Source organism: Hyperolius riggenbachi, chromosome 10, assembly GCF_040937935.1.
Source record: "Hyperolius riggenbachi isolate aHypRig1 chromosome 10, aHypRig1.pri, whole genome shotgun sequence".
In the NCBI taxonomy this organism is placed as follows: Eukaryota; Metazoa; Chordata; class Amphibia; order Anura; family Hyperoliidae; genus Hyperolius; species Hyperolius riggenbachi.
This window is the reverse complement of record NC_090655.1, coordinates 209278704-209304679: the sequence shown is the minus strand read 5'-3', so window position 1 is coordinate 209304679 and position 25976 is coordinate 209278704. Positions and strand designations below refer to the sequence as shown.

Genomic DNA, 25976 nt, shown 5'->3' with positions numbered 1-25976 from the left:
ACACCCACAGAACCTGAAATCTGTTTTTCTCAAAGCAAATTATTGTTTTGCGATTAATATTAATATAGACTGATGTTTTCAAGGCTAAGTGTAAGGGATCGCTCCTCTCGGCCGCAGTATGGTCTGAGGCGGTGACAGAGGTAGTGTCAGCTGACAGGATAGTCAGCTGACACTTAGGCAGGGGTTTATTTAATAAATATAAATATAATGGATGCTGACCCTGGCTGGGATTGAATCATGGTCTCTCACATCGGAGTCGATGCCCTTAACCTGTATGCTATAGCTGACACACAGTCAGGATGTTTTGCTGGTCAGTACTGGTTAGTCAGCTGACATGTATTGCCACCTGTGTCAGCTGATCTCTCTGTCAGCTGACACTTAAACAGAATTAATGCCTGCGTGTTATTGGCTGTTGTGTGCATGTGGCCGGCCACTGATTGGATGCTGTCAGTATTTAAACCTTGCTCTGACAGTTGCATGTTGCCCGTGATAGCTCTAGCTTGCTGGTTGCTCTGTATACCTGCTCTTGTTATATTGGATTATCTGGATTTCGACCTCTGCTTGTTTACGGGACCTCCCTTGTCTGCTGCCTGAACCGACCTATTGACTGGATTATCATTACGACTGTTTGCTGCCTGGTTTGACCTCAAATACATTCTTTGACCTCTCTTCTGCCTAGCCCTCCTGTACTGCGATATCTCTGTTTACCCATGTATGACCCTGGACTGTTGCTGGACTTTGCTACTCTGTGTTCTTGTATAGGCCTGGAAGTTTATTTGTTCACCCTGCATTCAGCTCCAATACCTTGCACACTAAAGCCCTGGGTGTAACCGAAGTCGGGCAGGTGTTGTCTTTTCACCTCTCATTCAAGTGGGGATGCGCCACATAGGGTGAAGCGTGTGGAGGTAGATTGGGGCATTGAAGCTGATTTGTGAGTGGATATTCCTACAGGCCTGACACTAAGAAAGAAAGATCTGTACCTCCTGCAGTATATAATTAAGGACAGGAGTGTACTGAGACTAAGGCCTCAATTCACTAAGATCATGCTGGAGATAATAAGGCAAGAGAAAACTTACCTCCACACAGTGAGAGAGTTATCTTATCTCTTCATTCCTTACGTTACCTCCTCTGTAGTTAATTTACCTCCTCTGTAGTTAATTTACCTCCTCTGTAGTTATTTTCACAGGCCGTTAATGAACAACCTGTCTTTAACTGTCTTTGCCTGAGGTAAAATGTTTCCTGAATACTACATGCCTTATCACCATGGTAACAACTCTAGAAGAGTTATTAAAGACAGGAGATAAGCTTAGTGAATTGAGGCCGATGTATGTTGAAGCACAAAAAGGAAAGGAAAAGCTTGTCAAATACAAATATGGTGCTAACCTTCCTGTGACCCATCCCAGATACTCTTGCTTGATTCCTAAGCAATGATCCCCGTCAAGGCTTCCTACAGCTGCCCCTTGTCAAAATTCAAGGTGGAGGTTAGTTCTGCAAAGGGAGGGGGTGATTGTTACTTGCACCATCCCCACTCCTAGAAGTGACTGCAGAAGGCTGACCACTGTAGTGACACAGCAGACACTCTCTAAAAGTTGGCAGCACTCTGGCTGGCAGCATCAAGTGTGATGTCATTACTTGAACTTGAGGAACTGTGAGTATTGGATGGGGGGGGGGGGGGGGGGGGAGAGTTGGATGTAGAGGCTCCACTTAGTGTTGGGGGTGGATGGCTGCTGAGGTTAGTGTTATAAAGAGAAGGGATAGAGCTAAGATAGGCCAGGTGAGGAACAGGGTCGTTTTTAAGATATTTAGGCAACAGGAGAACCACAATGAAGAGCTCAGTATCACATTCTTTCTTTTATATTTTTCTATATATGTTTCTTTTAGAGGGCTTTACTGCTGGAGGAGATATGGGCCATGTACCCCAAACCTGAAGATGATCCGGCTTTCCCTCATTATCCAGCAAAAATTCGAAAACAAACACAAACGACCAAGAAGGAAGTAAAGAAAGAAAAGCCTAAAGCACGAAAAATCGGAAACACCAATTGGTGTTTATGTGGTAACTGTATTCCTATGAGCACCGGAGAAGAATCCGTCTGCTGCCATGAAATCCCAAATGCCAAGAAACAGATTCCCGAAACAGGGAAATGTATAACGGAGGCTGAAGTGTTTCAATCAATGGTTGCCAATAGGATAAATGTTACCATTGAACTAAAAATGCGTCATCTTTGTTCCCTTAAACCTCCTGATGCATCCTGCAATAGGTATGTGCCTGTCTTTTTCTTTTCTTATGTTTAAAATAATGATAGGATAAGTATATGAATCATAAAGAGACTAAATAAATCCCTATCCAATTATAATCCATTTCTGAATTTGGGATCCTGAAAAGGTATGAGAAACCCTTGGCTGCCTCTTCACATTAAAGTCGATGCAAAACGAACACGCTAGGCGGATGCATTCCATCCATTTTGAAACCGCTTGCAGCAATTTCACCGTGTGCTGCGCGTCCGCCAGTCTGCTTCAAACACATGTCCTGCGCCGATTACGTATGCGTCGCTGCCACTGCTCGGTCCCTCGGTACACAGCCCGGAGGCCAGTAGGGGCAGAAAGGAGACAACAGCAACAGGGAGAATTTTCATTGGTCCACCACAAACTAATAAGTATATCCCCTGTTGCTGAGGATTCCCACTGGTCGTTTTAGCTTCTGTCAGCCACTGGGCTGTGTACGGAGACTGACACGTGGGTATTACATCATGGTGGCAATCCAAATGGGCGAAGTGGACGCAGCAAATAGCCAAGTGGAAATAGGCACTGTCCGTTCTCATAGGCTTTCATTGAATAGATTTTGCCATTTGGTCCGGGAAAATATGCAAAGTTTGGACTCTGCGTTCTTTTTAGCACAACGTGCCAAGCAGATTCATTTTTTTTCAAGTGGAGGTGGATCCTATTTTTAACATTAGTATCCACTTCCTGCCCTAAGTGGACAGTATATCTGCTCACCTAAAAACATTATCTAAGCCTCAGGGGAGTAAATATACGTACTCTGTCGAAGTCACCGCTGTGCGCTATCCTGCTTACCCGTGTGTGTGATCCTGCTTGTTCTCTCCACCAACCGTTAGCCCGGAGATCAATTATTGGGAACGCAGTTTCCATTCATGGTTTTAGGTCCCTGCGTCAATGATAGCAGCATCAATGTGATGCCTGCGGTCATTTGTAAACACTGTAATTACCCTTACACTCATTACTTCCTGTTTTGCGTTTTAAAAGCACGCGCAGGAAGCTAATGAGTGAGGAACTTTTGTGGCCAAATAGAAAAATTACACCTACATCCATTTATTTTAATCAAGAGACCTACACATAATTTATAATTAACCCCTTACCTCCCACACTCTCCCATAAATACCCACATGAGATATTTGCATAAAAAAAATACAATTTAAAAAATAAACAAACAAAAAAACAAACCATAAATAGTTACCTTGGGGGAATGAACTTTTTTAATATGTAGGTCAAGAGGATCTATAACTGTTGTTTTTTAAATTATGGGCTTGTAAATAGTGATGGATGCAAAACTGAAAAAAATGCACCTTTATTTATAAATAAAATATTGGCACCATACATTGTAATAGGGACATAATTGAAACGGTGTTATAACCGGGACAAATGGCCAAATCAAATACATGGGTTTTAATTATGGTAGCATGTATTATTTTAAAACTATAATGGCCGAAACCTGAGAAATAATTTTTTCAATTTTTTTCTAAATATTCCCATTAAAATGGATTTAGAAAAAAATAATTCTTAGCATAATGTACCACCCAAAGAAAGCCAAATTGGTGGCGGAAAAAACAAGGCATAGATAATTTCGTTGTGATGAAGTTATTGACAAATGAATGGGAGGAGCGTTGAAATGTGCAAATTGCTCAGATGCATAAGGTGAAAATACACTGTAGGCTGAAGTGGTTAAAAAACGTCCAGAATGGGTACTTTAAAGCAAGCATAAACCGGCCCATATGCTGTGATGCTGCTTCCTGGTAAAACAGCTTCCCTGTACCTGTCCTGCTTACTATAAGCATTCCACTCATGCCCATTGCTGTTTGGTGGCTTTACAAAACTGATCTGCCATAGCCAAACCATTTTTATGTTCTGTGCTTTTTTGCCCTTTGTTGCTATTTTACTCATATACAGTATTATTGTGAAAAGACAGGCTCGCCATTTATTGAAATCTTCATTCACATATTCTACAGTATGTTGGTTTAGATAGAGGTGAATGTATCAAACTTATTATCTTATCCCCTCCCTCTTCACTACACAACCTCTCTCTTTTTCTCATTCTGTACATTTCACAAGTTTGCTGCCTTGGAATTACCCTAGACTCAAGTCCTTATACAGCACATCATTCTGATGCTTCCATTTTAAACATACCGTATATACTTGAGTATAAGCTGGGTTTTTGAGGCCCAAAAGTGTGTGTGTGGGGGGAGGGGGGGTCTCAGCTTATACTCGAGGCAGCAGGTAGTAGTGCCCCCTGGGTGCACCCCCATCGCAATGTGAACAAAGCTCAGTGCTAATGGCCACATAAGCCCTGCCCCCCCACCCCCCACCCAGCCATGTGCACAGTGCTACAGTGCATGTGAAATTGGTGTCTGTTATCCCCCCGCCACGCTGCCAGACCAGAGTGTGCCACTGCCAGGCCTGTGATGTAGTTTGTATGCCCTCCCTGAGTGTCCCCTTGGGATATGCAGAGTGGTGCGAGTACGTCTTACACTTCCCAGTCCACGCCGCATTGGCATCCCTCTGCTGGTCAGTTACAGGCTCATCACTATGATCCCTGTTGTGATGTATTTGATAAGTGGCGCCACTAGAGGGCATCATAACAATGAACCTGTTACTGAAAAGCTATAGAGGAGGAGCCCTTGCAGATCGAAAGGGTAAGTAAAAGAAGGAGGGAGGGGGGTTTATGGAGACACAGAGGCCACATTAAGGGCCTGGCACACTCCAATATGGCGGTGCAGGGGGATGGGGGGGTAAGACAGACCCCAACTGTACCAACACTGTAACGCTCAACCATACGATTCCATAATTTTATCAAATTGGTCGAATGCACTGATCGGACATGCTGGAAAATCTCGGTTGAAAGTGGCGATCGAGTGCACGGCAGTAATGGCGTTCAATATTGCGATGACCTGCATAGGCGATTGACCCCTGGCCACTGTCCCCCAAGTGTAAAATGTCAGCAGTATGTGGAATAGTCTGGTAAGCAGTAAGTAATGTGCCAGTTGTTCCAATCATATGTCCCCTCACTCCCTCCATTGCTTGAATCAAGTTTGAGGGGGGCAGCAGATACCTGGGGACCTTTAAAGAGAATCTGTATTGTTAAAATCGCACAAAAGTAAACATACCAGTGCGTTAGGGGACATCTCCTATTACCCTCTGTCACAATTTTGCCGCTCCTCGCCGCATTAAAAGTGGTTAAAAACAGTTTTAAAAAGTTTGTTTATAAACAAACAAAATGGCCACCAAAACAGGAAGTAGATTGATGTACAGTATGTCCACACATAGAAAATACATCCATACACAAGCAGGCTGTATACAGCCTTCCTTTTGAATCTCAAGAGATCATTTGTGTGTTTCTTTCCCCCTGCAGCTATCTTCCACTGAAGTGTCAGGCTGTTTCTTCCTGCAGAGTGCAGACAGCTCTGCCTGTATGTAATTCCTCAGTATGTGAAAGCCCAGCCAGCTCAGAGGAGGATTTATCCAGCTTGTATAAGATAAGAGAGAAGCTTCCCTAATCTAAATAATACACAGGCAGTGTGCAGAGAGGGGCCTGGATGGGGGAGATGCATCACAGAACCACAACACTGAAGAACTTGGCAGCCTTCCAGACACAGGCCTGACAAGTCTGACAAGAGAGAGATAAGTTGATTTATTACAGAGATGGTGATAGTAGAACGTGCTGCAGTAAGCCAGAGGACATTAGAATAGCTTTTGGAACTTGTAGGATGATAAAAAACAGGATGCAATTTTTGTTACGGAGTCTCTTTAAGGGTGTCATTTTCGATAGGTCTTCATATTTTTAATAAAGATACTGAAACTCCCTATATATTTTGGTCCTAAATCTTATAAATGAATAGTAAAAGTACCTGAAAAGACAACACATCCCCTCTATTTTGTTTCCTCACAGAAATCTACGGAACACAGCATACAGGGCCTTTGTGACATGGGTGTATGGGTACCTTAAGAAAGAGCGTAGCAAGCCAATCCCAGCCTGTGTAGTCGGCGCTGTCAGAAAAACCTTCCCAGACCCGGATACAGGATTCCACTGTGAACTGGACTACAATGCTGCAGACATGGCCTTGTGGTAGTGAACACGTATTATGTTTATGGAAATGTTTTTTTTCACATTCCTAGTTTTGTTAATAAAGTTTCAAAAATATCCCTAAAATGTAAATTTCTGCATTTAAAAAAAAAAAAAATTTTGGGAATAACTTACCGGACAATCGGGGCCAGATTTCTGGAAAGGCCCCAAAGGCCCGGGCCTTGGGTGGCTGCGGGCCAATGCGGCTACTGAACATGACAGAGGGGGTTGATACATATGAAAGAGGAAGCTGAAAATAGGGGGAAACACATGAAAAAGGGAAACTGCTGCCCAGGCTTAGCTGTTCATCAAAGAAAATGGCTGTATACATGGAAGAGGGAGCTGCACATGGAATGGGACGCCATATCGTTCTTTTTTCTGATATATAAAGTGCCATTCACACTGTCAATGTGAATTCTGCCTGTGATTTCCCACATGCATGATTCTGAATTTGTGATTTTTCAGGTGTATGTTAATGAACTTTCGGGTGCAGTTTTGCAATTTTTCTGTGCATATCAATAAAGCTCATTTAAATTTATTTATTTATTGTATTTATAAAGCGCCAACATATTACGCAGCGCTGAACGTTAATTAAGGTTACAGACAATATTTAGGGGTAACATACAGCGATAAGACACTACAGGAATACAAGAAAACCAGATCACACAGCACAGTATGAGTACACGGTAATGCTTTGTCAGTCACTGGATGCAGCATGGAGATTAGGCAAGTTAGGCTCACTCAAGTGCATAGCATGGGGGCACAGTAATGCAGGTGCACGATCAGGTAGGACACAAAAGGAGGAGGACCCTGCCCAAAGGCTTACAATCTAGAGGAATTTAAATGAACATGTAACTAATTAACTTCAAAATCACGCTAATTTTTTCGAGGCAAATACAGTAGAATCCCTTGATAGTTAATTTCATATGTGTTGCGCTTCTTGGTTTAGATTAAAGACGCCCAATGATGGCCCCCCTTCATGCAATCACTCACCAGATGTTGGGGTCTTAATAGACCACTGTGCGCATTCGGGGTGTTTGGCCCCCCCCGTCACCTTTCGAACAGATTGCCTCCTTCCGCGATGGTTGGGTAGAGATGGAATATGGGATCACCTCTATGTCCACAAAAGGGAGTCCATGGGTGCATGCAAAATAGATGGGAAAAACAGGAACACCAGCTTCCTATAGTGTAACACTGTTTTATTCCAAGTAAAAAATATTGTTTAAAAAGTGACTCAAATAAACCTGGCAAAGTAGTTTACTATAGCAAAAATTGTCATACTATACTGTAGTACTGTATCTTCAGTCGATAATTGGCATTTTATTGCCTTTAAATGCAAACCTTAAACAGTACTGTTTTGCAAATCAAGACAATTCAGACTACTGTATGTACTGACCCCTGGGGTACAATTCAGACTGCTGTACTTACTGACCCCTGGGATACAATTCAGACTGCTGTATGTACTGACCCCTGGGGTACAATTCAGACTACTGTATGTACTGACCCCTGGGGTACAATTCAGACTGCTGTACGTACTGACCCCTGGGATACAATTCAGACTGCTGTATGTACTGACCCCTGGGATACAATTCAGACTGCTGTATGTTCTGACCCCTGGGGTACAATTCAGACTGCTGTACGTACTGACCCCTGGGGTACAATTCAGACTGCTGTACGTACTGATCCCTGGGATACAATTCAGACTGCTGTATGTACTGACCCCTGGGGTACAATTCAGACTGCTGTACGTACTGACCCCTGGGGTACTATTCAGACTGCTGTACGTACTGACCCCTGGGGTACAATTCAGACTGCTGTACTTACTGACCCCTGGGATACAATTCAGACTGCTGTATGTACTGACCCCTGGGGTACAATTCAGACTGCTGTACTTACTGACCCCTGGGATACAATTCAGACTGCTGTATGTACTGACCCCTGGGGTACAATTCAGACTGCTGTACTTACTGACCCCTGGGATACAATTCAGACTGCTGTATGTACTGACCCCTGGGGTACAATTCAGACTGCTGTACTTACTGACCCCTGGGATACAATTCAGACTGCTGTATGTACTGACCCCTGGGATACAATTCAGACTGCTGTATGTACTGACCCCTGGGGTACAATTCAGACTGCTGTGCTTACTGACCCCTGGGATACAATTCAGACTGCTGTATGTACTGACCCCTGGGGTACAATTCAGACTGCTGTACTTACTGACCCCTGGGATACAATTCAGACTGCTGTATGTACTGACCCCTGGGGTACAATTCAGACTACTGTATGTACTGACCCCTGGGGTACAATTCAGACTGCTGTACTTACTGACCCCTGGGATACAATTCAGACTGCTGTATGTACTGACCCCTGGGGTACAATTCAGACTACTGTATGTACTGACCCCTGGGGTACAATTCAGACTGCTGTACGTACTGACCCCTGGGATACAATTCAGACTGCTGTATGTACTGACCCCTGGGATACAATTCAGACTGCTGTATGTACTGACCCCTGGGGTACAATTCAGACTGCTGTACGTACTGACCCCTGGGGTACAATTCAGACTGCTGTACTTACTGACCCCTGGGATACAATTCAGACTGCTGTATGTACTGACCCCTGGGGTACAATTCAGACTGCTGTACTTACTGACCCCTGGGATACAATTCAGACTGCTGTATGTACTGACCCCTGGGGTACAATTCAGACTGCTGTACTTACTGACCCCTGGGATACAATTCAGACTGCTGTATGTACTGACCCCTGGGATACAATTCAGACTGCTGTATGTACTGACCCCTGGGGTACAATTCAGACTGCTGTGCTTACTGACCCCTGGGATACAATTCAGACTGCTGTATGTACTGACCCCTGGGGTACAATTCAGACTGCTGTACTTACTGACCCCTGGGATACAATTCAGACTGCTGTATGTACTGACCCCTGGGGTACAATTCAGACTACTGTATGTACTGACCCCTGGGGTACAATTCAGACTGCTGTACTTACTGACCCCTGGGATACAATTCAGACTGCTGTATGTACTGACCCCTGGGGTACAATTCAGACTGCTGTACGTACTGACCCCTGGGGTACAATTCAGACTACTGTATGTACTGACCCCTGGGGTACAATTCAGACTGCTGTACTTACTGACCCCTGGGATACAATTCAGACTGCTGTATGTACTGACCCCTGGGGTACAATTCAGACTGCTGTACTTACTGACCCCTGGGGTACAATTCAGACTACTGTATGTACTGACCCCTGGGATACAATTCAGACTACTGTATGTACTGACCCCTGGGGTACAATTCAGACTGCTGTACTTACTGACCCCTGGGATACAATTCAGACTGCTGTATGTACTGACCCCTGGGGTACAATTCAGACTGCTGTACGTACTGACCCCTGGGGTACAATTCAGACTGCTGTATGTACTGACCCCTGGGGTACAATTCAGACTGCTGTACTTACTGACCCCTGGGGTACAATTCAGACTACTGTATGTACTGACCCCTGGGATACAATTCAGACTGCTGTACGTACTGACCCCTGGGGTACAATTCAGACTACTGTATGTACTGACCCCTGGGATACAATTCAGACTGCTGTACGTACTGACCCCTGGGATACAATTCAGACTGCTGTATGTACTGACCCCTGGGGTACAATTCAGACTGCTGTACGTACTGACCCCTGGGGTACAATTCAGACTGCTGTACGTACTGACCCCTGGGGTACAATTCAGACTGCTGTATGTACTGACCCCTGGGATACAATTCAGACTGCTGTATGTACTGACCCCTGGGATACAATTCAGACTGCTGTATGTACTGACCCCTGGGGTACAATTCAGACTGCTGTACGTACTGACCCCTGGGATACAATTCAGACTGCTGTACGTACTGACCCCTGGGATACAATTCAGACTGCTGTAAGTACTGACCCCTGGGGTACAATTCAGACTGCTGTATGTACTGACCCCTGGGGTACAATTCAGACTGCTGTGCGTACTGACCCCTGGGGTACAATTCAGACTGCTGTACGTACTGACCCCTGGGGTACAATTCAGACTGCTGTACTTACTGACCCCTGGGGTACAATTCAGACTACTGTATGTACTGACCCCTGGGATACAATTCAGACTGCTGTACGTACTGACCCCTGGGGTACAATTCAGACTACTGTATGTACTGACCCCTGGGATACAATTCAGACTGCTGTATGTACTGACCCCTGGGGTACAATTCAGACTGCTGTACGTACTGACCCCTGGGATACAATTCAGACTGCTGTATGTACTGACCCCTGGGGTACAATTTAGACTGCTGTACGTACTGACCCCTGGGATACAATTCAGACTGCTGTATGTACTGACCCCTGGGGTACAATTCAGACTGCTGTATGTACTGACCCCTGGGGTACAATTCAGACTGCTGTACGTACTGACCCCTGGGATACAATTCAGACTGCTGTATGTACTGACCCCTGGGGTACAATTCAGACTGCTGTACGTACTGACCCCTGGGATACAATTCAGACTGCTGTATGTACTGACCCCTGGGGTACAATTTAGACTGCTGTACGTACTGACCCCTGGGATACAATTCAGACTGCTGTATGTACTGACCCCTGGGGTACAATTCAGACTGCTGTATGTACTGACCCCTGGGGTACAATTCAGACTGCTGTATGTACTGACCCCTGGGGTACAATTCAGACTGCTGTATGTACTGACCCCTGGGGTACAATTCAGACTGCTGTATGTACTGACCCCTGGGGTACAATTCAGACTGCTGTACGTACTGACCCCTGGGGTACAATTCAGACTACTGTACGTACTGACCCCTGGGATACAATTCAGACTGCTGTACGTACTGACTCCTGGGGTACAATTCACACTACTGTACGTACTGACCCCTGGGGTACGATTCAGACTGCTGTACGTACTGACCCCTGGGGTACAATTCAGACTACTCTACGTACTGACCCCTGGGATACAATTCAGACTGCTGTACGTACTGACCCCTGGGGTACAATTCAGACTGCTGTATGTACTGACCCCTGGGGTACAATTCAGACTGCTGTATGTACTGACCCCTGGGGTACAATTCAGACTACTCTACGTACTGACCCCTGGGGTACTCAGTATCCAGCTATATTGGAAAGTGGGCGGGTGCATGCGTCATGCATCAGTGTGTGAGACTTATGAGCCGTTGGTCAGGTCGGCTGTTCTCTTCACACTAGTCTGGCCTGTGTGCATTTCCTCTACTACTGTAACAGCCGGTGCACAGGTTAAACGACTGCATCAACTGGTGGGCTGCTGACTTTATTTCACTTAGTACTGGGCATATTTATCGGGCTGTGTTTGCTGGCTGAACTGAGGGAACTGTGTGACTGTACTGGCCAGTGCATGGCTGCATCAACTGGTGACACCCATTACACACGATGCAAATTCCTGTCAGATCAACGGGTCGAATTGATCGTTTCTGGCATGTCCAATCTGCTCCTGATGGAGAACGGGATCAATTTTGTGTAGTAATGATCTAAGAAACGTTCTTGATCAGAAGCAGATCAGACATGCTGGAAATTACCTGTTCAACCCTTCGATCTGACAGTAAATTACATTGTGTTCCAGCAGTAATCGGGCAGCAGCTCCCCAGTTGATGCAGCCGTGCACCAGCTGGTACAGCCGACCAGTTAATTCAGTTCAGCCAGCAAACAAAGCCCAATAAAAATGCACAGGCAGCAGCTCACCAGTTGATGGAGTTTTTTAACCCGTGCACCAGCTGTTACAGTAGTGAAGGAAATGCACTCAGGCAAGAGTAGCATGAAGGGAGCAGCTGACCTGACCACTGCTCATGGGTCTCACACTCTGATGCATGATGCAGGGACCCGCCCACTTTCCACTATAGCCGGATACAGAGTACCCCAGGGGTAAAAAAAAAGGTTTACTATATGTTAAGTTCTGTTATATCCAGGTTTTCAATACCAGGCGTTACTCATATACTTGGAGCTTGGCCGGGTCCTGGAGAAGTAGTTTTCTCTAGCCAAAGTTTTAATGTAGCTTTTAACGAGATTACACTGTGTTTTTCCTGCCTTGCAACTGATTTGCCTTAAACATGATTAAAACTTTGCAAAAAAAAAAAGTAGACCTGCCACGCAAATTTAAAATGCAGAAAGTGCAAACTGCATAAAAAACGCAGGAAAAAATACAATCCCATTAAAATACATTAGCTTTGCGACAAACGCGATTTCACCACAACTAAACACGTAAGCAAATTCAAATAACAGTGAACGGCCCCTTAAAGTGGTCTGAAAGCCAGCATTTCTACTTTGCTCTGAAACATTCTTCACAGCTTGAAAGCTACTATCCCAGAATTTGTTTTTTTTTACCAGAACATCACTGAAATGGTTAAACAAAGCACTTTGTTCTGCTATTAAGCTTCAAATCTGCATCCAAACTAGTGATAACAGTATCCTTGTTTACATTCCAATGTTGTTACAATGTGTATAAACACAGTGTAACAAGTTAAAAGGAACTCTTTGTGCTTCAGACACACACACAGTTCAGAATAGCTCATTAAAAGATGTTAATATATAATAAAAAGCAGTTTGAATAAAATGCAATGACAGCTATTAGGGCAAGATAAACTACACTTTGGAAACTTGTAATCTGTAAACAGACAATATTACATATGTACAGAAGCAAATATGATAACTATATGAGTAATAAAAAGTAGGAAAACACATTTTTATTGAATATGTTGGAGTTTCAGACCACTTTAAAGAAGAGAAAGCCATTGCCTTAAAAAAAACTGCCCTACCAAAAATTATTATTATATGCAGTAAATGATTCAGGATACCCACTTTTACAGTAATTTTACGGGTTTTAGCATCAGAAACACTTCCAACATTCCACAGAGATCACCTGACAGGAGTAAAGATGTCACCACATGTGATCAATTTGTTAAATTGTAAATCAGGGTGAGGAAAGATGTTATAATTTATAAATGAATATTGTAGAAAAAAATAGCAACTTTATTAATTAAGTTATTTTCACTACAGTTTCTTTAACATCTTCTGTACATATATATATATATATATATATATATATATATATATATATATATATATATATATATGTTTAGCTTTGCTGTGCCCATAGATGACCAGACTAAGGAACCTCAAACTAATAACCCTCTGTGGCTGTACAGAAAGGCAGACAGTCCTAACATGTAAAATGAGGCTTAGGTCCTGGTCAATAAATACGATACATAACCGATCACAATAAAAGATCTCTTATTGGCATAAATTATGTGTGAAACCTAAATGAAACCATGTACAATAATGTAGAGTTTATATTATTAAGTGAAAATGTGGTTATATATAGTAACAAAGTGCACTAGTATCAAATGAAATACCGTTTTTTCGGACTAAGACGCTCCTGACCATAAGATGCACCTAGGTTTAGAGGACGAAAACCAGGGGAAAAATATATATATATATACTAAGTCTGGTGCATCCATGGTGAAGGAGCATTGTGTGGATTATGCCCACTTCGTACCTCATGTGTCTCCCTGTGTCCTCCTCTGTCCCCCTTGTGGCCTCCTTGTGTCCTCCCCTATACCCCATTGTTCCCAGTGTCCTCCTCTGCATGGGCACAGTACAGGGAGTCCCCGACATTGCGGCAGGTTGGAGGTCTGTATTGGCAGCATTCACAAGTCAGGAACTCCCTGCATTTGGACTACAAGACGTAGCGACTCCCCCCCCCCCCCCCCCCCCCACACACACACACTTTTGGGAGAGAAACAGTGTGTCTTATAGTCCAAAAAATGCAATATCACAAAAATAAGATTTCAGTTTCACATGTAAGCAGACACCAGTGACAAAATGAGGGGTAACAAGTAGATATGTACAAGTTGTTGTACAATTGTGCAATTTCATTTGGCAAATGTATGCACCTTAACAAATGGACCAGTAGAATGAAGCCAAGGTGCACTTCGATTGGTCCATTCCCAAGCTGCATACATTTGCATAGAACACTTGCATAATTCTGCATCTCACTGACCATCCCTAGTAAAAGATTACACAAATACCCTTTAGATCAGGTGTGTCAAACTCAATCACATAAGGGGACAAAATCTAAAACATAGTTGCCGGCCCAATTGTTTAAAAAGTATGAAGATTTATTGAGAAGTCAAGCTAAAGGTGGCCACACACCAATTTTTAAATATCCATTCAATTCAAGAATTGCAATCAATTTTCCTGACTGATTGTAACATTTCAAAAATATAACCAATGTACCACACATGTATGTTCAATTTTTCCCCAATTATAATAAAAATGATTGGAAACTAATTGACAATCTAACACACACCATCCAATCTTTAGAAAAATTGAAGAATTCCAGCATTCCAAATCGATAAAAATTGAAAAAAAAAAACGGGAAATCCAATCGGATTTTTCAGTCGAATGAAAAAAAGATTTCTATTTTTTTGGGGGGGAGATCTGATCATATTTATCGAATTGCCATAAAATCGGATCATTTTATTGTATCGTGTGTGGCCACCTTAAGTGACATAACTATAATATTTGTGGGGGGCTTGTTCCTCCCCGTTCTGCAGAGTAGTGCAGTGGAACAGTTTAATATTGAATTGCTGCAGCGGTTCTCCTCTGATGATCTTCCTGACAGCCACGCTCTCTAACCTACATATATCTTTCCCCTGGCAACTTCCAGAATGAATAGAAGAGACACAAAGCATTGCTGGAGCAGGTAAATATTCCACAGCTCTGTTGCACTACTTTGCTATGTGAGAAGATGGCGTCGGGTCTTTGTGTGTGTGTGTGTGTGTGTGTGTTTGTGTGTGTGGTGGTGGTGGGGGGGGGGGGTTACTAGCCACCAGGGAAAATTGGGGGAGTTGGATCCCAAAAGGGTGGCCCCATGCAAGTTTGCTTCTTACAATGATGTTACATTTGAACATTTGAAGCTCTTGAGGACCACATGAAATGGCAAGGAGGGCCGCATTCGGCCTGCGAGCCTTGAGTTTGACACCTGTCTGTGCTCTAAATTGTAATGCTGTAAGGGCAGCGAGCTCCTCCTAGTGTTTCCTGTTTCTGGTGTAATTTATCATTTACAATATGACATTGCAAGTTTAGTGGCATATAAATCAGTGTCTCAGGTATCTGGGCTTAGAGAGAGTAGGAAGTATATGGAGAGGTGCATCACCTGTATAATTGGGAGCACTGAAAATACAAGCGAGTCCTTGGATATGTGTTAATAAAATGGAATCCCTTGAGCTGAATGGGGGAATATGAAATATGCAGTGAATAGGGGAAACCAAAGACTCAGCTAAGTGAACCCTATAATAAAACCAATTAGCAATAGTATGTAAATACCTGTGTATGTGTGAGGTAGGAACAGTGTGAGGTGGAGGAATCTGTGTTTGGCTCACCCCCAGAACCTAATGCATATTGTCAGGAACCGACCCCACGGCACGCCTGCAGGAACGGTTCCCGACTCAGGGTTTTGACCAGATCGAGAGGGGAAGCAGCCTTATTCAAGCTAACACAAGGCTTGAAAAATACTTCTCACTGCCACCACTAGCTGCTGCTAGACACTCCAACAATTCCCACTCTGCTGTCGAGTGGTCTGCACTCAGTCCGGCGTTTTCGTATTTGGGTCAGCTTTGCGCTTTAGGCCAAATACGGGAACGCCACACACACAATACAATCGCACAGTAGCAAGGCACAATCAGGCACTTAAAGCGGACCCTAACCAAATATTTTTTTTTATTAAAAATATTTAGTTGCACCACTCTGACACAAACAAAGATAAATAAACACTCCTTCAAACCTATGATCATTTCAGTGCATGCTTTTCACCCTTCTCTTTTCATAACTAGGGTTATACTGGGGGCAGCCATTAGCAATTCCTCCATTGCCGGACACCATCTACTCCACCAGTTTGCCGGAAAAATCCCGGCAATTTGAAAGGAATGTAAAATATTTTATATTTGTCATCATGCAGCTAAAAAAAGGCTGTTATTTATTATTATAATTTAGAAAATAGATTTTATTTATGAAATCTTGTATTTTTAATTTGGGTCCACTTTAACTTGTAATGCAAATTACACTGCAGTCTCTCCAGACTATGAGTTTTGGCTAGTACAGCAGAAGTCAAACTTATTAAATAAATATTTAATATTCCAGAAAAAGTGGAACAGTGCAGAAAGCAATATCTACAAAAGATTTACAAAAACAAGGTAAAAATTACAAAGACACACAACAAGACAGATTGCAAAAATAAAATGGGAATCAAAACAGAAATTGAACTTTTACCAGCGCAAAGGTCCAACTTGGCCGTGGAAGGACACAAATTCTGATTGGATCAGGATCATCTCTAGCTGTCGCTACCTCCAGGAGAAGATGATTTGTGACTGTCCTAGGCCGACTTATATAGTCCGATTTGTAGCCCGGGGGTACAAGTCCAGATATAATTTAATTTCCCAGATTGTGACAGCACATCCTTGCTTGCTATGATATGCAAACTTCAGGGGTTTCCTGTTCCAGCTGTCAACTTTCCAGACCCAGTCTGATTATATTGGCGGTTTACATATATACAGAGTTCAAAGCAATGCAGGCACTTCCAGCCCAACTGGTCAGGTAATTGTCTAATTAAGAGTTTCCTTGCTAGAGGCTAGGTAGATATTAAATGTCCAGGTTTCTTTGGGCTATTCAATGTAACTGGTCTATTCAATTCAGACAATGGTAGCTTCCTTGCTGGACACTGAATGCAAAGCTTCCTTGCTGGACACTGAATGCAAATGTAATTTACCTTGACCTACCGAAACTCAAAATAGTAGCTTCCTTCAGCCAGATGACAATTATACCCCAAAGCCAGACGGCTTCTGAACATACATACACATCTGAAGTAGTACACAGCAGACAGAACATTGAAAAATATGGCTTCTGTATTATATGCAACATCACACATGATTGCTATGTTATGACACGTATCGCAGGCCCAATCCACTTCTTTAGAGGCTACACGTTTTGTTGCTGTGGTGGAGAGGGCTGAAGGTACAGCGCACAAACGAGATGGAGAAGAACAATAGCCTCAGCCTGAGCTTGTATGAGATGATCCGAATCTTCACAGCAATGGGGAAGGGACTTGTTGAATAAAAAAGTCTGACTGGGAACCAGCTGTTCTCCCAGCAGGTGTATTACTGTGTGGTTGCTTGGAGTCATACTTTCATTCTTGAATAAACTAACCTTAAAAGCAGAGGGGGGAGGGGAGAAAACGAGAGCCCACAATAGTGTAGTATGTACTGGTATAGGGGTGGGTAATAAAAAAGTAAGTAATAAAATACTCACAAACCAGGGTTACCAATAGGCAATTACTGTAGATGCAGGTGGGGAGTTTAGACCTGTCCCCACTCAGGATTAAGAAGTCGCTCTCCGTAGATCAGAAGAAAGGAGTAACACACCTCCACCAAGGGTGGACTCTGGTATTTGTATGAAGAAAAAACAGGCACCAAGAGGATAAAAGAAACTACAGTATTTAAAAATTGCTGAGGAGGTGGTGGTGGACTTACATCCTTTAAAGAGAATCTGTATTGTTAAAATCGCTCAAAAGTAAACATACCAGTGCGTTAGGGGACATCTCCTATTACCCTCTGACACAATTTCGCCGCTCCTCGCCGCATTAAAAGTGGTTAAAAACTGTTTTAAAAAGTTTGTTTGTAAACAAACAAAATGGCCACCAAACCAGGAAGTAGGTTGATGTACAGCATGTCCACACATAGAAAATACATCCATACACAAGCAGGCTGTATACAGCATTCCTTTTGAATCTCAAGAGATCATTGTGTGTTTCTTTTCCCCTTCAGCTCTCATGCACTGAAGTTTCAGGCTGCTCCTTTCTTCCTGCAAACAGCTTTGCCCTTGTCTGAATTTCCTCAGTATGTGAAAGCCCAGCCAGCTCAGAGGACGATTTATCCAGCTTGTAAAAGATAAGAGAGAAGAGAGAAGCTGCTCTAATCCTAAATAACACACAGGCAGTGTGCAGAGAGGGGCCTGAAAGGTGGAGTTCATAGCAGAACCACAACACTGAAGAACTTGGCAGCCTTCCAGACACAGGCCGACAAGTCTGACAGGGGAAAGATACATTGATTTATTACAGAGACTGTTATAGTAGAAAGTGCTGCAGTAAGCTAGAACACATTAGAATAGCTTTTGGAACTTGTAGGATGATAAAAAACAGGATGCAATTTTTGTTACGGAGTCTCTTTAAGGACACACAAAAAAGGCAAGATTCAATATCACGGAAATGTATTGATCTACTCCACAAAAGATGCAACGCGTTTCATAGGTACAACCCTGCTTCATCAGGCAATAATACACGGAGTAAATAACTGTAAAATCAGAGACACAACAGCCCTATCAGACCTATATAATATTGTGATATGAAACTGTTATCATCATTATCTTATTGTTCATATCACAATATTATATAGGTCTGTTGTGTCTCTGATTTTACAGTTATTTACTCTGTAAATTACTAAACCCCGTAAATAAATATGGCTGCCTTAACATCCCTCCTTGTCCTGCACATCCCTCTCACTTCATTTGTTCTTCAAGCTGACCTGAAGCCACAAAAAAAAGTTACTCAAAGGAATTACTGTAGAAGGAAACCTCTAGATGCTTAGGAGGCTTCCTCAATCCTCCACGACCCCTCCGCTGCCAGCCAGGATCCTTTTCTTTGCATCCGCACTCCCCTCCATGTACCAATGTGACCACACTGTACAGGCACCGGGAGGAAAAAGCTGCGTGCTACTCTGCAGACCATACCTTGCACCAGAGAAGTGCAGGCACACTTGTATACAGAGGGGAGCGTGACCACATTAAATATTTGACATGATGTAGAATATTTATAAAAAAGGATCCCAGCACAGAGGGTCGTAGGATGATCGGGGAAGCCAATGGATTCTCTTGAGGCTTCACTTACTGGGGCAAGTAAAGCAAGGACACTTTTACACTAGGGCACTGTTTTTGCATTGTGTTACCCTATCTGGAGGCAGGGTAATGCAACAGCAAAGAAAGTGTATGAGGCCTAGTACACTAACTGTGTCACGTCGCCTTGTACCTGAAGTACATGATTCGCCGCCGACCTGCCGCAAAGTCAACAGTACATTATCGTGCAACTTCTGAGGCGACTGAATGCATGGAAGTCAATGAGTGACACAGAAAAAAAAAATTGTGGGCAGTGCAAATACGACAGGAAAGGCAGGTATCTTCCCTGTGATGTACTTCCTGCAGGGAGTACGTCACGCGGCAGCGAGGAGGCTGTGCATATATCCCTGTCAGCGCACTCTGCCGCAGGGCCATATGAATCTCATTTTTGGTATTGCGCTGCAATGCAAAGGGGGCAGAGCATTGCACCACAACACTCGCCTCAAATGTAAAACCAGGCTAAAACTTTGGATAGCAAGTAACTTGGTTTAAAATGTACCTGAGATAGCAACTCTCATATTTATACTTACCTGGGGCTTCCTCCAGCCCTATTAGGTGTGATGGCTCCCTCGCTGTCCTCTCCGGCCACTCCGTTATCCTGTAATCGCCATCTGTAATCTTGTCAGTCTTGCGCTCCTGCGCGCCCTATGCCACTTTCCTGCAGCTGGGAGCATTTTGCGCAATACTACTGCGTAGGTGCAGAAAACTTCAGGCCGCGGAAGCGTGACATGAGGGCGTGCACAGTCGGCAAGATTACAGGTGGCGATTATAGAATAACGGATCAGCTGAAGAGGATGATGAGGGAGCCATCACACCTCATGGGGCTGGAGGAAGCCTCGGGTAAGTATAAATATAAGAGTTGTCATCTTGGGTTTCCTTTAAGAGTGCTTGCAAGACGAGCAAAAAATGTTTATGGAATTTTAATGGTGTTTACTGTTCTCACTGTGAAGGTCGCATTGGTGGTGCATTGCAGTGCAACATTCCGAGTTACAATTTGGCTATTATGTCGCTCTGCAAAGCCCACTGGGAACCTACAGTAACCTCAAAGATTTCAAAGGAAAATGAATGGTGTATGGCCACCTCATTTACCCAAAGCTGCAGATCATTAAAAAAAAATCTTCCCATACTCTCAGGTGTATTCAAACTTAGGCTAACGTTCTAAATGTGCATTATCATGCTATTATAAGAAGCACCATATACATACCTCCTAACTTTTTGAGATGAGAAAGAGGGACACTTAAGCCACGCCCCTAGCACACCCCTGATTATGCCCCCTAGCACCTAGGTTCTCAACATGTGGTACGCGTACCCCAGGGGGTACTTCTGATGGTCCCAGGGGGTACTCTGACTCGACATACTTGCCTAAGAACAACAAATTTACAGTTTTAGAAGTTGATAAATGTTATTTAAACAGCACCAAATTAGCATTTTAGTTAAAAGCAATAGTAAATGCTTGAAATTGTTTAAAACCAATTATCATGTACTATGATTAAATATATATTTGTCGAGGGGTACTTGCGATAATGTTTACTACACTAGGGGGTACTTGGTGAGTACAGGGTTTTAAAAGGGGTACATACCAATGAAATGTTGAGAAACACTGCCCTAGCACACCCCTAGTCATGAATACAATAAAGATTTCATAAGAAAAATATGTTGTTTTATAATTCAAACCACACTGGTCCTTTCTATCCTGATTCATTCTTCTTCATATTAACATTTTAAAATTAGTAATATATACATTTAAAGGGAACCAGAGATGAACCTGAGACGGGAAATTGAAAAAGATGTTATACATACCTGTGGCTTCCTCCAGCACCATACGCTTTGATTGATCCCGCGCCGCCATCCTCCGCTGCCTCCATCTACGAGAACCGGGTCCCGTCACTGACGTCATCGGAGCCAGCTACGCAGGAGAAGTGCGCCTTCTACGTATCTCTTCAGCGGCTGCTGCAGAGATACGCAAACAGCGCACTTCCTTTACGCTTAGACTGGCTCTGACTGACGGAACAGCGGGGAGCCGGTTCTCGTAGCTGCGGGCAGAGGAGGATGGCGGTGTTGGAGCGATTGGAGCATATGGGGCTGGAGGAAGCCCCAGCTATGTATAAAATTTATTTATTTATTTTTATCTATGGTTCCCTTTAAAGGATGGGAATAAAATTTAGAGACAAACACATTTTTTAGTAGAGAAACATATATTTACATAGAAAGAGGGACAGAGGGACAGGGCTCCTAAAGCGGGACTGTCTCTACAAAAGAGGGATAGCTGCGAGTTATGATCTGATTATCATAGTGTTGTTCGGATCATGAACGATTCGGATCTAAGATCCGAATCTCTTTTGTGAGTCCAATCATCCGAATCATCAAAATGAGTGATTCGGCTCACAAAGGGGGCGGGGCCAGGAGCGGCACGCCCCCCCCCCCTCTCAGCGGGCAGCGGGGTCCTGGAAGCAGAGCAGAGATGGATCGCTCTGTTGGAGGGGAGCCAGCCTTGCAGGGACAGGTAGATGAGAGAGAGGGGACATGGGTGCCACTGCCAGATATGTGTAGAGCACACATGCTGGCTATAATGTGCTGCTCATTATAGGCTGTCTGTTCCGTAGTTGTGCACAGTAAACAAATTGGAAAGTTTTGGCTCAGAAGAACAGCTCAGTAACTTTGTACACAACGTGCTGGGCTAGGACAGGGCAGGCACTGTGATTGCTGAGCAATATGATCCTCCTGCACTGCTCTAAACAGCTGCACTTCACTTCTGGGAATGCATTTGGGGAATGCTTTCTGTCACTGTGCGACGTTTGCATTCAAAGTATACAGATGAACACATAGGTGAAATATACAGTGGGTTGCAAAAGTATTCGGCCCCTTGAAGTTTTCCACATTTTGTCATATTACTGCCACAAACATGAATCAATTTTATTGGAATTCCACATGAAAGACCAACATAAAGTGGTGTACACATGAGAAGTGGAACGCAAATCATACATGATTCCAAACATTTTTTTACAAATAAATAACTATAAGTGGTGTGTGCATAATTATTCAGCCCCCTTTGATCTGAGTGCAGTCAGTTGCCTATAGACATTGCCTGATGAGTGCTAATGACTAAATAGAGTGCACCTGTGTGTAATCTAATGTCAGTACAAATACAGCAGCTCGGTGAGGGCCTCAGAGGTTGTCTAAGAGAATATTGGGAGCAACAACACCGTGAAGTCCAAAGAACACACAAGACAGGTCAGGGATCAAGTTATTGAGAAATTTAAAGCAGGTTTAGGCTACAAAAAGATTTCCAAAGCCTTGAACATCCCACGGAGCACTGTTCAAGCGATCATTCAGACAAATGGAAGGAGTATGGCACAACAGTAAACCTACCAAGACAAGGCCATCCACCTAAACTCACAGGCCGAACAAGGAGAGCGCTGATAAGAAATACAGTCAAGAGGCCCATGGTGACTCTGGACGAGCTGCAGAGATCTACAGCTCAGGTGGGAGACTCTGTCCATAGGACAACTATTAGTCATGCACTGTATAAAGTTGGCCTTTATGGAAGAGTGGCAAGAAGAAAGGCATTGTTAACAGAAAGCATAAGAAGTCCCGTTTGAAGTTTGCCACAAGCCATGTGGGGGACACAGCAACCATGTGGAAGAAGGTGCTCGGGTCAGATGAGACCAAAATGGAATTTTTTTGGCCAAAATGCAAAACGCTATGTGTGGCGGAAAACTAACACTGCACATCACTCTGAACACACCATCCCCACTGTCAAATATGGTGGTGGCAGCATCATGCTCGGGGGGTGCATCTCTTCAGCAGGGACAGGGAAGCTGGTCAGAGTTGATGGGAAGATGGATGGAGCCAAATACAGGGCAAACTTGGAAGAAAACCTCTTGGAGACTGCAAAAGACTTGAGACTGGGGTGGAGGTTCACCTTCCAGCAGGACAATGACCCTAAACATAAAGCCAGGGCAACAATGGAATGGTTTAAAACAAAACATATCTATGTGTTAGAATGGCCCAGTCAAAGTCCAGATCTAAATCCAATTAAGAATTTGTGGCAAGATCTGAAAACTGCTGTTCACAAACGCTGTCCATCTAATCTGACTGAGCTGGAGCTGTTTTGCAAAGAAGAATGGGAAAGGATTTCAGTCTCTAGATGTGCAAAGCTGGTAGAGACATACCCTAAAAGACTGGCAGCTGTAATTGCAGCAAAAGGTGGTTCTACAAAGTATTGACTCAGGGGGCTGAATAATTACGCACACGGCACACCCCACTTTGCAGTTATTTATTTGTAAAAAATGTTTGGAATGATGTATGATTTTCGATCCACTTCTCACATGTACACCACTTTGTATTGGTCTTTCACGTGGAATTCCAATAAAATTAATGCATGTTTGTGGCAGTAATGTGACAAAATGTGGAAAACTTCAAAGGGGCCGAATACTTTTGCAAGCCACTGTATGTAAAGCATATGATTGCAGCATGTGGGTATTGTGTGCAAACAAACATTTCTGCTCTCTGCTCGTCCCTCCTCCCTTCCCTGTTCACTCCCTTTCCGTCTCTTTCCACCATCTTCCCTTCTCTGCGTGTCCACCGCAGGGAAAGTCCTGTCCTGCTAGTCATTTCACCCTCAAATGCTTCCTTAGTAAAATGATCCGAGATTCGGATCAAAGATCCGGATCTTTTCAATGATCCGATTCGAATCATCCGAATCATTGAAAAGATCCGAACTTCCCATCTCTAGATTATTAATAACTGGCAGTATCATACCTCCCAACTTTTTGAGATGAGAAAGAGGGACACTTAAACCACGCCCCCTAGCCACGCATACCATAAAGATTTCATAAGAAAAATATGTTTTATCATTCAAACCACACTGGTCCTTTCTATCTTGGTTCATTTTCCTTCATATTAACATTGTAAAATTAGTAAGATATCAATTTAAAGGATGGGAATAACGTTTAGAGTCAATCAAACACATTTTTTTGTAGATAAATATATATATATTTACATAGAAAGAGGGGCAACGTCCTGAAAGAGGGACAAATGAGGAGGACAGAGGGACAGGGCTACCAAAGAGTAGAGTGACCATACGTCCCGGATTACCTGGGACGGGTCCCGGGTTCGGGGTCCCCTGTCCCAGGCTGGCTTGGGTCCCGGGAAAAGTCCCACTTTTAGATGCAGGATGTCCCAGCTGCTGGAGTATGTGACATCAGTGTTCCGTCCTCGGCCCCCCGCCGCCCTGATCCGCCCTGCTCTGCCCTGCTGCTACTGCTCCCCTCCCTCCCTGTCTTCTGCCTGCATTGAATTGGCTAACAACTGGATTCCCGCTGCTGTCTGCCCCGTCCCCCCCCCCCCCCCCCCCCCGCTGTTTAAAGGGAACCTAAACTGAGAGGGGTATGGATTTTTCCTTTTAAACAATACCAGTTGCCTTATGGCTGCAGAAGTGGCTGAATGACACACCTGAAACAAGCATGCAGCTAATCCAGTCTGACTTCAGTCAGAGCACATGATCTGCATGCTTGTTGAGGGGCTGTGGCTGAAAGTATTAGAGACACAGGATCAGCAGGAGAGTCAGGCAACTGGTATTATTTTAAAAGGAAAAATCCATATCCTTCTCAGTTTAGGTTCCCTTTAATGTGCGTGTTGACGTCGCAGAGGCGTCAACACGCAGCAGTGCAGCACACAATCCACGAGTTGGAAGAGCTACGCGGAGGGAAGAAGAGAACAACCGTCGGGCCGTCACACCCAGACCAGCCCGGGCCGGAGCAGCAGCAGCCCGCATTGACATGGCACCTGCCTCATCGGCGTCCTCGCACACAGGTAGTCCGATGGTCATCAGACATTCCGACACGACTCTCTCTCTATGTACTGCTGACATGCTGCACACATTGCGCTATTTACTGCTGACATGCTGCATACATTGTGTTATTTACTCCTGACATGCTGCACACATTGCGTTATTTACTGCTGACATGTTGCCCACATTGCGTTATTTACTGCTGACATGTTGCCTGCATTGCGTTATTTACTGCTAAAATGTGGCCACATTGCGTTATTTACTGCTGACATGTTGCCCACATTGCGTTATTTACTGCTGACATGTTGCCCGCGTTGCGCTATTTACTGCTGACATGTTGCCCGCATTGCGTTATTTACTACTGACATGTTGCCCGCATTGCGTTATTTACTGCTAAAATGTGTCACATTGCGTTATTTACTGCTGACATGTTGCCCACATTGCGTTATTTACTGCTGACATGATGCCCACTTTGCGTTTTATTTTCTGGTGAAATGTTGCCCACATTGCATTTTATTTTCTGGTGAAATGTTGCCCACATTGCGTTTATTTTGTGCTGACATGTTGCCCCCATTGCGTTTATTTTGTACTGACATGTTGCCCACATTGCGTGTATTTTGTGCTGACATGTTGCCCACATTGCGTTTATTTTGTGCTGACATGTTGCCCACATTGCGTTATTTTCTGGTGTCTGGGGTAACTGTTGCTGCATTTATTATTTAATGGTCATAGTTAGCTATGTTTGCTGCTTTGGGGTTATGGTATACTATTAAATAGCATCACACAGTTTATGCACACCCATGATGCGAATCC

At 43.8% G+C, this 25976-nt stretch overlaps 1 protein-coding gene across 1 annotated transcript in view; it reads left to right on the top strand.

Annotated features, from left to right (window-relative positions):
- Window positions 1–6890, top strand: part of LOC137534328 (zinc finger protein 665-like) — a 101374-nt gene extending 94484 nt beyond the window's left edge. The window contains exons 10-11 of the mRNA XM_068255776.1: window positions 1882–2258; window positions 6179–6890. Of these exons, the coding sequence (XP_068111877.1) occupies window positions 1882–2258; window positions 6179–6359 (558 nt within the window). The 3' untranslated portion in view covers window positions 6360–6890. The remainder of the gene's footprint in view (window positions 1–1881; window positions 2259–6178) is intronic.
- Window positions 6891–25976: the final 19086 nt, after the last annotated feature.